Source organism: Manis javanica, chromosome 11, assembly GCF_040802235.1.
Source record: "Manis javanica isolate MJ-LG chromosome 11, MJ_LKY, whole genome shotgun sequence".
Classification (NCBI taxonomy): domain Eukaryota; kingdom Metazoa; phylum Chordata; class Mammalia; order Pholidota; family Manidae; genus Manis; species Manis javanica.
Window position 1 is genome coordinate 93,728,693 of NC_133166.1, and position 13,131 is coordinate 93,741,823.

General features: G+C 36.7%; 1 protein-coding gene across 1 annotated transcript in view; it reads right to left on the reverse strand.

Annotated features, from left to right (window-relative positions):
• The window catches only part of TPR (translocated promoter region, nuclear basket protein), a 78,393-nt gene that overhangs the window by 538 nt on the left and 64,724 nt on the right, over window positions 1-13,131 (reverse strand). The window contains exons 46-50 of the mRNA XM_073216911.1: window positions 12,735-12,841; window positions 11,385-11,480; window positions 11,091-11,247; window positions 9,290-9,408; window positions 268-363 (exon numbers count right to left, since the gene is read on the reverse strand). Of these exons, the coding sequence (XP_073073012.1) occupies window positions 268-363; window positions 9,290-9,408; window positions 11,091-11,247; window positions 11,385-11,480; window positions 12,735-12,841 (575 nt within the window). The remainder of the gene's footprint in view (window positions 1-267; window positions 364-9,289; window positions 9,409-11,090; window positions 11,248-11,384; window positions 11,481-12,734; window positions 12,842-13,131) is intronic.

Sequence of the window (13,131 nt, forward strand, 5' to 3'; positions counted from 1 at the left end):
CTACACTAACTTTTCTAAATTTTAATTTGAATTCAAAGAAAAAATGAATAAATATAAAATATAGGCATATATTCATTATGTATCTATGGTATCAAATCTGTCTGCAAGATGTTTAGAGATTAGAAAACATCACATGTTCGATACATTATTGTTTAATCAATCCTTGGAACATTAAAAAAAACCATTTGGAAGCTTAAGGATTAGAAAACTTGTTCCATTATTTGCCATTCTACATCCTATTTTGTATTCAGTATGTTAGAAATTTACCTCTCTGCCTGTTGAATTGACGACCACGGACACCTTGTCTCAATGTTGTCTGAAGTCTTACTCGTCTGAAAGGCTTTGGTTGACTACTGCTAGTATCTGAAGAAAAACATTAAAATGCAAGAAAGCAAGCTAAAAAAAGGGAAAACAATTAAAATGGCAAAAGCTAATTACTAAATGAACGCACAGAGGAAGGGAAAAAGTATGGTGGACTAGGAAGGCAAGGTGGAAACCTCCTTTCTGCCCTGCACACCGCCCCCCCCCCCCACCACGCAGGGAGGCTACTTCAGCAAATACAACCCTGAAAACAACCTAAGACTGCAGAACAGCCTATCTAAACCTGGTGAAAGACCACACAGAGAAGGGTAAAGGGGCAGAGTGGCCATCAAGTGGGACCCAAGCCCTCCCTACACCTCACCCACAAGCAGGAGGGAGAGGAATGAAGCAGAAGGGATAAGGGTGCAGCAACTCAGCACAGCTGGCCCCAGAGATGCGTTCTAGGAACACGAGTCCACATGGCACTGGGCTTTGGTGGTTAATGGGGCTGGACACCAGGGAGAGCTGGAGCACTCTGGGAGGCTGAGACTCCAGCTGCTTGTGGAGGACAGGCACACTTCTTCAGTCCCACTGAGACCCAGCGGCAATTTCAAAGATTTATCAGTAATTGGAAGGGCACTGGAAGGATGAGTGTTGGGCGGAGCTGCCTCTGCAGGAGAAAGAGCAGGTGGATGACACTTCCCAAGCCCTCCCTCAATCCAACTAGTTGGGTGCTCGCAGAACCCTCACACTCTCCACTGCCTTTGTTGGTGGCTCAGCCCCAAGGCGCTTCCCTATACACCTGCCCACCGGCTGCTTAGCCCAGAAGAGATCAGACTTTGCTCTCTGGCAGGCTGACAGAGACTTTGCTGCAAGGCAGGCAGAGGGAGGCTTTCCCAGTTTTCTCAGCCCTCTCTTAGGCCAACTGCAGACTTGTCTGTGGGAGCCGGCTCTGAGCGCTCCTTCCTCCTCACTGGTGATCCAGTCCTGCCCACCCTGTCTTCCCAGTAGCGACGACACTGCTACAGGACAGGCAGAGGGTGGCCCCATCCAACAGGATCCCAGCAGAACCCCAACAAACAGCTCACAAAGGGCAGGCTGAGGTGAGCTGCCCGATGCAGTAGAATGAGATAGATCTCTGACTATAGGCAGAAGGTGGCCCTGCCCATAGCCCACCAACAGCAAGTGGGGCTCTACCGCAAAGGAGAATGAGGCATGGGTGAGTGAAGTCTTGAGCTTCTGGGAACCACAGCATGCCTTCCTCATAAAGCCATTACTCTTGATACCAGAACATATGAGATCTATCTAATCCAAAGGAAGAAACACAGAAACTCAGACAAAATGAGGAGGCAGAGGCATATGTTACAAACAAAAGTACAGGATACAACACCAGAAGGAGGACTAAGTGCAATGGAGATCAGCAATCTTCTTGATAAAGATTCCAAATAACAGTCATAAACATGCTCCTGATCTGTGGAAAAGTACTGAGGATCTCAGGAAAGACACCAACAGAGAGATTTGAAAAAGAGCCACTCAGAACTCAAGAATATAGTAGCTGAAATGAAAAACACAATGGAGAGAATGAATAATAGACTGCTACAAGTAGAGAGGACAATCAATGAAATGTAAATCAGAGAACAGGAAAACAGCGAAACTGAGCAACAGAGAGAAAAACAATCTCTAGAAATGAGAGGATGCTAAGAGAACTGTTTGACAACTACAAACAAAATGATATTTGCATAATAGGGGTACCAGAAGGAGAAGAGATACAAAGAAGTAGAATATCTCTGAAGAAATGCTGAAAACGTCTCCAGTCTGGGGAAGGAGACACCCAGGTCCTGGAGTACAGAAAGCCCCTAACAGAAGGAACTCCAAAGACAGCACCAAGACATAAAAAAGTTAAAATGACAGAGGATAAAGACGAGGTCCTGAAAGCAGCTAGAGAAAGGCAAAAAATTACTTCTAAGGGCAACCCCATCAGGCTATCAGCAGACTTCTCAGCAGAAACTTTACAGGCCAGAAGGGAGGGGCATGAAATATTTCATGTTGAAACAGAAGGACCTTCAACCAAGAATCTTCTACCCAGCAAGGTTATTATTCAAAAATGAAGGAGAGATTAAAAGCTTCCCAAATAAATGAAAGTTAAAGGATTATACTGCCATTAAACTGGCCTTATGGGATATATTACCTTTAACATATCCTTCTGTATATGGAACATAACTTCTATAGATGGGAATGTTATGCCTAAATATTTTTCATGAGTGCAAATAAACCTGCAATAAAGGCTGTAGACCAAATACTCAGCAAGTATGAAGTTTAAAAACACAAAAGTGGTATAATCAACAATATACAAACTCAGTCAAGGGATACACAAAAAATGACATCTAATACACAAGTGTGAAGGAGGGAGAACAAATAACAAGTACTTTCAGACTGTGTTATAAACAGAGCAATCAAATAAGTCTGTGATACTTTAGGAATCTATATATGAACCTTATGGTAACCAAAAGCCTAAAGCCTCCTATAGTCACACAAAAAATTTAAAAAAAGAAATTCAATCACAACACTAAAGAAAACCATCATATAACAAGAGTATAAGAGAAGAAGAAAGGATCCGAGAGGAGCTATAAAAACAACCAGGATACAATTGATAAAACAGCAGTAAGTACACACCTATCAATAACTACCTTAAATGTAAGGGTACTGAATGCAGCAATCAAAAGACATACAGGGTGGCAGAATGGATAAAGAAACGAGACCCATATATATGCTGCCTACAAGAGATTCATTTCAGACCTAAAGACATACACAGACTCCAAGTGAAGGGATGGAAAAGGTGTTTTATGCAAGTAACAGGGAGAAAAAAGCATGAGTTAGCAGTATTTGTATCAGACAGAAAAGACTTTAAAACAAAGAAAGTAGCAAAAGACAAAGGACATTACATAATGATACAGGGGTCAGTCCAACAAGAGGATAGAAGCACTACAAATATCTATGCATCCACCATAGGAGCACCTAAATAGTAAAACAAATACTAACAGAACTAGGGTGACAGACAGGCTGCAACTCAATCATATTAGGGAACTTTACACCACACTTAGATCAATGGACAGATCATTCCGACAGAAAATAAATAAGAAAACAGAGGCACTGAACAAAACATTGGGTCAGATGGACTTAACAGATATATATAGGACAATCCACCCAAAAGCAGCAGGATACACATTTTTCTCCTCATGCATGTATAGAATGGTCTCCAGAATAGATCACATATTAGGACACAGAAGGAGCCTCAATAAATTCAAAAAGACCGCAACTGTATCAAGCAACTTCTCAGACCACAATGGTGTGAAACTAGAAATAAATTACACAAACAAAAAACCCCACCAACACAGAAACTAAACATGCTACTAAATAATCAACGGATCAGGAAGGAATCAAAGTAGAAATCAAGCAATATACATGAAGACTGATGAAAACAAAAATACAACAGTTCAAAATTTGTGAGATGATGCAAAAGCAGTTCTAAGAGGGGAGTACATAGCAGTACAGGCCTACCTCATGAAACAAGAACAGTCCCAAATAAACACTCTGAGCTCACAATTAAAGAAATAAGAAAAAAGAACAAATTAAACCCAAGGGACATAATAAAGCTCAGAGCAGCAAGAAATAAAATAGAAGAATATAACAATAGAAAATATCAATGAAACCAAGAGCTGGTTGAGATTAAAGAAAATAGACAAACTTACCCAGATTTATCCAAACTTAGCCAGATTTATCAAGAAAAAAAGTGGATACAAATAAACAAAATCAGAAATAAAAAAGGAATAGTTACAACAGACACTACAGAAAAACAAAAATTATTAGAGAATTCTATGCAAAATTATATGCCAATAAATGGGACAACCTAGAAGAAAGGGACAAAATCCGAAAAAAGTACAACCTTCCAACACTGACCTAGGAAGAAGCAGAAAATATAAATAGACAAATTGTCAATAATGAAAAGTGAACTGATAATCCAAAAACTCCTAACGAAAGTCCAGGACCTGATGGCTTTACAGCTGAATTCCTTCAAACATTTAAGAAGAGCCACTACCAATCCTTAAAGTATTCCAAAGGCAGAAGAGGGGGGAATACTTCCACATTCATCTAAGAGGCCAGCATCCCTGTAACACCAAAACCAGACAAAGATAGATACAAAAATAAAAAATTATAGATCAATATGCCTGATAAACATAAATGAAAAAATCCTCAACAATACAATAGCAAACTAAATTCAAAACTACATCAAAAAGATCATCCATCACGACCAAGTGGGATTTAAGGCAGGGATACAAGGATGGTACAATATTTGTAAATGAATCAGTGTAAAACACCACATTAACAAAAAGAAGTTTAAAAACCTAAACAGATCACATAAACAGATGCCAAAAAAGCATTTGACAAAATTCAACATCCTTTCTTGATAAAAACTCTCAATAAAATGAGTATAGAGGGAACATACCTCATAATAATAATAATAAAGGCTATATATGACAAACCCACAGCTAACAATACTCAATGGCAAAAAAGCTGAAAGCTTTTCCTCTAAGATCAGGAACAAGACAAGGATGCCTAGTCTTACCATTTTTATTCAACATAGTACTGGAGGCACTAGCCACAGCAATCAGACAAGATACAGAGATAAAAGGCATCCAAATTAGTAAGGAAGAAGTTAAACTGTTATTATTTGCAGATGACATGACACTTACATGGAAAACCCTAAAGACTACACCAAAAAACTAATGGAACTAGTAACTAGATTTGGCATGATTGCAGGATAGAAAATTAATACACATAAATCTGCTGTATTCCTATATACTAATAATGAACTAGCAGAAAGAGAAATCAGGAAAACAACTCCATTTACAATTGCATCAAAAAGAGTAAAATATCTAAGAATAAACCTAACCAAGAAGGTGAAAGACCTGTTCTGAAAACTAACAGACACTTATGAGAGAGAGATTAAAGAAGACACAAAGTAATGGAAACCTACTCTATGCTCATGGATAGGAAGAATTATTATTGTCAAAATGGCCATCCTTGCTAAAGCAATTTACAGATTCAATGCAAACCCTATCAAAATACCAGGAGAATATGTCAGTGAACTAGAACAAATAGCTCTAAAATTCATATGGAACCATGAAAGACCTTGAATAGTCAAAGCAATCTTGAGAAGGAAGAACAAAGCTGGGGGGATTATTTTGATTTCAAGCTATAGTACAAAGCCACAGTAATTAAAACAGTATGGTCTGGCACAAGAAGAGATCCACAGATCAATGGAATGGAATAGACAGCCCAGATATAAACCCATGCATATATGGTCAATTATATATGATAAAGGAGCCATTAATACACAATAGGGAAAAGACAGCCTTTTGAATAACTGGTGAAGGGAAAACTGGACAGCTACACGTAAGAGAAAGAAACTGATTATCTAATTCTGTATCCAAAAGTCAACTTGAAATGGATTAAATAACTAAATGTAGAACATGAAAGCATAAAACTATTAGAAGAAAACATAGGCAAAATCTCTTGAATATAAGCATGAGTAATTTTTCTGGACACATTTCCTTGGTCAAGGGAAACAAAATAAAAATGAACAAGTAGGACTACATTAAACTAAAAAGCTTCAGTGCAGCAAAGGACACCAACAGAACAAAAAGTAAACTTACAATGTGGAAGAATTTATTAGTAAATGATTTATCTGATGAGGGGTTAACATCCAAAACATATAAAGAATGGGCAGAGGACCTGAACAGACATTTTTCCAAAGAAGAAATACAGATGGCCAACAGGCACATGAAACGATGCTCCACATCACTAATCATCAGGGAAATGCAAATCAAAACCACCATGAGCTATCACTTCACACCAGTCATAATGGACACTATCCAAAAGACAAGAAATAGCAAGTGTTGACAAGGACATGGAGAAATGAGAACCCTCCTACACTGTGGGAAAGTAAATCGGTGCAGCTACTATGGAAACCAGTGTGGAGGTTCCTCCAAAAACACAAATAGAAATACTATGTGACCCAGTAATTCCACTTCTAGGAATTTACCTGATGAAAACAAAATCCCTGATTCAAAAAAATATATGCACTCCTATGTTTATTGCTGCATTATTTATAATAACCAAGATATGGGAGCAACCAAAGTGTTTATCAACCAATGCATGGATAAAGATGTAGTACATACACACACAGAATATTATTCAGCCATAAAAAAGAAAGAAATCCTGCCATTGTGACATGCATGTACCTAGAGGGTATTATGCTAAGTAAAATAAACCAGGTGGAGAAAAGCTAATATCGTATGATTTGACTTATTTGTGGAATCTAAAAACAAAACAAAACAAAATGAACAAAATAGCAGTGGATTCACAGATACTGAGAAGTGACTGGTGGTTACCATGGGGGAGGGGTTGGGATAGGTGGGTGAGGGGGATAAAGGGGAACAAATAGTCTCAATCACAATATAAGCTGGTCTTGGGGAAGGTAGTACAGCATGAAGAATATAGCCAATGGTCCTGTAACATCTTTCTATGTTGACAGATTGCAACCACACTAGTGGGGCTGAGGATATAATAATGTGGGTAAATGATGAAATCCTGTTTTATGCTTGAAACCAACATAAGATTGTCTATCAACTACCCTTTTATAATGTATAAATAAATAAATAAATGGATAAAATGCAGAGGTGTTCATTTGTTTTCAGTATTAAAAGTTTTGCTTTTTTACATGGGATATTACATTTACACAAAAAAAGGATACAAGTAAAAAATAATGTCTTCATTTGAAAAAATAAAGTGCTTACGTTTTTCATTCATTTACTCACTCAACTATTTCAATATTTACTTGGTGACAATCCATGTATCAGACCTGTGCGAGGGGTTGGGGATTACCAAGGGAAACAAATTATCACATCCCTCAGGAAACAACAGACCATTACAATGCGACAAGAGTCACATCTAACTCTCCTCTTTTCTGGACACCCCAAATCCAATCATTAGCAAATCTGGCCAGCTCCAATTTAAATATATATCCCAAATTTGACCTGTTTTCACCATCTTTACCATCCTATCTGAAACATCACCTTTACCTTTAATTACTGCAATATCTTTCAAACTTTCTCCTTATTTCTGCTCATTACTCATTTTTAGTTTCTCCTCTTTACACAGCCAAACTGATACCATTAAGTCTTTAAGATAATGTCGCTACTCTGTTTGAAGCCTTCCAAAAGCTTTCCGTGTCCCTGAAGCCAAAACAACTACAATGATCTATTATATCTATCCTCCATCACCCCTCCCCTCTCTCCTGCTAGTCTCTGTCTTACTGTACTCTAGCCATACTGACCTCCTTGCTCAGGGTGAACACATCATACTGCTGCCCTATGAACTTTGTGTCTGCTATTTCTCTTGTCCAGGAACACTCTTCCCTAAATAACTGCACAGCTTTGCTCCCTTACCTCTTTCAAGTCTTCAGTTAAGTATCACTTTCCTAGGAATACTTTCTGTGAAATTGCCTGGCACATAACATGATAGGTACTCAAATATTTTTGACCAAATGAGCGACTCCTCAAATGGGGAGGTTTAGTGTTTCATATTATCAAATACATTTAAAGATATCCTTATTTCACATTATACTGTAAAAGGGAACAAGAGCCATATATTCTTATGCAAGCTCTGATAAGACTGTAACTAGTGTCCATTCTCTTGCTGAGGTAAGACAATTCTCATGGGACATAGTAATATAATTGGTAGCACAGAACTTCAGTAATTATATTATTTATAAGGACGATAGCTAGAATTTTTGAGCCTTCCTGTGAAAGCACCGAGTTATATAACTTAGATACATTATTTCTAATCTTAACTGTAAGATTAGTTATTAGTGTCCATTATTTCACAGTGAAATGACAGAGATTCAAATGTACTAGCTATTAAAGGGTGGCTATGAGATCTGAACCCCGGGATACTGGCTAATAGGTTGATGTGTCACCGAAAAGCAGTTCAGAGGGAGGAGATTCTGAGATTAACAAAGTTCCAGGATTGAAAAAAAGTAAATAACTGAGTATGTCTGTCATAAAATATGAAAGTTCTATGGCAGAATTTGAGAATTACTGTCATAAAGAATTCAAAATGAAAATAATCTGTGGATGACTGAGTACTGTATTTCTTCAATAATAAAAATAACTCCCTACCTAAAAATGTTGAGATTGATAAGCCAGAACAGTGTATTATTTAAGAGTAGAGTCTCTGGAGCCAAATTTCTTGAGTTTACATCTGGTAGCCCATTATTCACTGGCTCTTTGACTTTGGGGAAGTTAGTCAACCTTTCTGTGCTTCAGTTTCCGTATCTATACACACAGGTAAGTGATCACCATGTTTAGGCAGTGTGTAATTTAAATGAATGAATATACATAAAGGATTTAGAATACTGCCTGATACACAGTAAGTGCTAAATCAATGCTGATTACTTTTTTTACTACAGAAGTAAATTTATTGTAAGAAAGATAACCTTATTAAATTTAACTTCAAAAAGCTGAACAGCCAAACTCTGAAACTGTTCACACATCAGTAAATTTCAAACACTTTTTCAAAACAATAGACGTCCCACCCCTTGACTTTCCAGGTAAAATCTCATGTAAAACCTTAATACGTAGGACAAAAAATAAAAATGGAGCTGCTCTGGTTTAAACAGAGGCAGAAAGCATGGAAGACTACTCCTTGGCTCTCCTTCTAGCAGCCCATTTACCACAGCCCCTAAGCACCTCTAACATAATCAGTCCCTTTAATATAAACCAAGTTCTTAAAAAAATAAAAATTACCCTTCTAAATAAAGTATTTAAAATTTCAGGGGGAAAAAAGGATTATCAAATTGTTACTAATAGTGTCTTTTGCAAACAAGTTTGATATAAAACTTAAGCTGTAGTCAAGAGCAGGGACTTACCTATGGAAGAGCTGGAAGGAGGATCCTGGCTGGTGGAAGGGAGATCTGACTCATCGGATGCCTGAGCAGGCTCCTCCTCCTGTTGGCTATCAATTTCTAGGCCTGCTTCTGAACTAATACTGGAAAAGGGAAACAAAAACTGGTGAGAAAATACAAAGCTGATCCTATAATGTATCTAAGTCATTCCCAAACTCTCGATACAGTTCATCACTTAGATGACCTAGAGGCCTCGCCAACTCCACTTGGTAGCCGCGCGGCCTTTACAGGGGCAGGGGCGAGGGAGCTCAACTTGCTTTTTCCTCATTCCTCTTCTCACTAGGGCATGTTCCAATTGGAGTTTTTGTATCTCCTTTTTTTCCTTTTTGACAAAGGATGTTCACATTGTTCTCGACAATCACAGGAGATAATATTATCCAGACTCTGGTAAATCTCAAAATAACTTTCTAGGAAAGCTAAGTCTAAAATAATTTATAATAGTCACAACTATTAATATTATACCACTAACTCACTATGGGCTATAGACTATGAGATAGGCTGTGGGTACCTGAATTCCTGGCTCAGTAGCTATAACTTTCTCTCTCTCTCTCTCTCTTATTCAAAAAAGCACATCAAAAAGCAAGCAAGGGAGATAAGAGTAAAACTGGAATCTGCTCCAATTTTTATCATCTGCAAACTTCAGTCCAGTTATTGGTAACAAGGTACCTGGGAAGATATCTTTCTCTAAACTATGTGCTACAGCTGAGAAGTGCTGGTGGAGTGTAAAGTGTGTGGGATTGTAGTGGTCAAATCCAGTCTGGGTCAGTGGTCAGTGGTTTGACCTAAGCCAAGTGATTTTAATATGCTCTGTGTCTGAGCTTTCTCACTTATAAAATGGGAGATAATACATTGCAGAGATATTGTGTGAGCCTGAAATGATATATATAAAGTGACTTGCATGCATGGTATAAAATTGACGGCAGCTAGTATTCTCAGCAGGTCTGTAACCTCCCCAAAATTACATAGCACTTTGTTAAAACAATAATAAACCTACTTTCCCCCTCATATACTAGAGTTGGTTTATAATTATGTTAAGAAAATATTGCTAAATAAAACAAAATCCTTGAAATCTAACTAGGACATCTGGGTTCTATTTCTAGCTATGCTTCTGACTATGAATAGTCTAACTTTTAAATTTTATATGGAATTAGGTTCCACCTTGAAGGCTAAACTTGTCCAAGACCATTGTACAATGGTTCTTGTCATTAAATTATTCCACTTCCTTTGACTTAAAAAAAATCCAAAGATTTGTCATGAAATAATTCTTTTGTTAAACCTTGTTTATAACTGATGTGCCAAAATGTAGTCTGGTCTTGAAAACTACCAGAAAGTTTCTAATTTTTAAGAAGCCAGTTATTTTAGATATTAACTTCTAAATGCACGTAAATAAAGAGTGAGGTCCACTTGAGCCCACTATTAAACGGGAAGTGAGTCATTTTCTAACTTTCACAGAAAGATTTCTTTCTTGGGGAAAAGTTCAAGCAGCTACATTAACAGAAGGGTACTAGTGATTTTAAAATAATACTTTGTTCTAGAATATATATGTAATTTTCAGAGGTACATATTAAAAATAGTCTTTTGTAATAATCTCCAAGTCCTAAAATATATTACTAAGCAAAAATTAGTCTTACAAAATATGTGGCTTGGTTTATTTTTGTAACAGGATGTTAGTGAAAATACTGGTCATCAGACTGTTTCCTGGCTAAAGAAAACAAATGTAAAAGTCTGGCAAGTCTAAGGCAAGCAAAAACTACAAAGTATTTACCCTTCAGATTCTGCCTCCACAAATACTTCATCCCCATCATCACCTGCTGCCGTGTCATTTGTTGTACATAACGTGCCAGTGGATGTTGTCACCATTGGAACAGACTGAGAGGCATGCTCCGAAGCATCTGAGGTGGTACTCTCAGTAAATACGGTCACTTCAAAATAAAAAAGACCAGAAGAGCAACGACAACTTTCACTTTGTGATTTACCTAATATTAAGCCAGAAGATGTCTCACAGGTTTCTATTTTACCAATAAAACATATAATCTACTCATCTGCCTTTGACACCTACCTGGGGCTGCTACCTGTAGAGGAGTAGTGGGAACGCTTCGGCCACCTGACTCTTCTTCATGAGCTAGGAAGAGAGGTGTTTCATACATTCCTAAACCTAAAAGACAATTCTGAGTATTAATGAATGATTGGAAGAACATAAAATTGTCAATATGGTAGGTATTCGAAAGAAAAAAAAAAACTAATCACCACAGACATACAATTTTGAAGCCCATTAAGCAAAAATCAAACTCTCAAAAATGTAAATACAATTAAAATGCATCCTTTAAGTTCTCTAACACCAATTTAAGTAAGCACCCTTTAAAAAAATACCTGAAATACCTCTCTTAGAATTTTATACAAGCTAACCTTTTTGTGTGCCCAACTGTGAATGAGCTATTATGTTACAATTTACTCACCACCAGAACTGCAAATATTTATTATTCCCTGTTTTGTTTAAGAAACTGAATTTCAAGGAAATTAACTTTTCCAATGATACCAGGCTAGTAAGTAGTGGCATTCTAATTTAAGCCTACGTCTGACTCCCATGTCTAGAAATTGTCCTACAATACAAAGCCATATAAAATTTTTGAATTTGTATTAACTTACAATTTCATATCAGTGAGGCATGTGGTAAGAACTAACATCTTAAACCACTAGGGACTAAGATACATTATACAGTTATTTGAGGGCTGCAGATTAATCTTTTGTTTTGGGCTTATTATTAAAGTAGTATGCATTCCTTTTTCACTTATAAAATGCCATACAGCTTTCCAGAAATAGTTTATTTGTATTATATGGATGCCAAATGAGGATTAAAAGGTAATTAATTACACAAACAGTAAAACTCATGTCCAGTAACTACCCACTATTACTTAACTAAGGGTTCATTTTATTCCACATAGTTTTAACATTTCATTTTTCCTATTTTTAACATTAATGGAAAATACCTAACTAGCTTCATACATTTAAACTAGGAATATTAAATTTCAAACTAAATAAAATATGCTGCATTGCTTCCAAAACTTTAAATGGTTGATAGTACTTATGTATATTTGTTGGTTCAACAAATATTCCTGAACACTTAGTCCATGTATGATACTATACTAGAATCCAGAAGAGATACAAATGTAAAAGCTAGTTCTTATTCTAAAAGAACTCAGAACTTTGTTGGAAAAATAAGATCTATTGTTAAAGCAATAGTTAATAAAATGGTAAATATACTATAGTTTTTCCCATAAATTAGCATAGGGATTATTTATCAACTTTCCATATTTATATTTGCTAACTTAAAAAAAAAAATCACATCAGAGTAACTTATTACCGAATACATCCAAATCCAGGAAGTCTAAGCATTTATTTAGTTATTTACCTCCTTGAGAAGCAAGCTGGCCAAGATCAGAGTGACTAGAACTTGTTTGTGGCATATCTTCGGGTGGCCCAAACCGGAATCTAGGAACACCAGCAACCTGTGGGGAACTAAAGAGACAAAAATGAATTTACAGTGAAATTTGAAGTTATTCTGTTTATACCACAATGATGGAAAGAATATAGGAAGATGGAAGAATGATCATAAACAAAGCGGGAAAGAAACAGATTGAAAATAATTAGTTGATAAAGGAATTCTTATTTATAAAAATGTTTTTGAAATATCAGTTTTCAGTATTCCATTGTAATACAAATCATTGTTTCATATTACATGAAGTTTATATATATATGTGATTTATGTACAAATAACTCTGAGCTCTCCTGAACTGTGTACTGTGTAT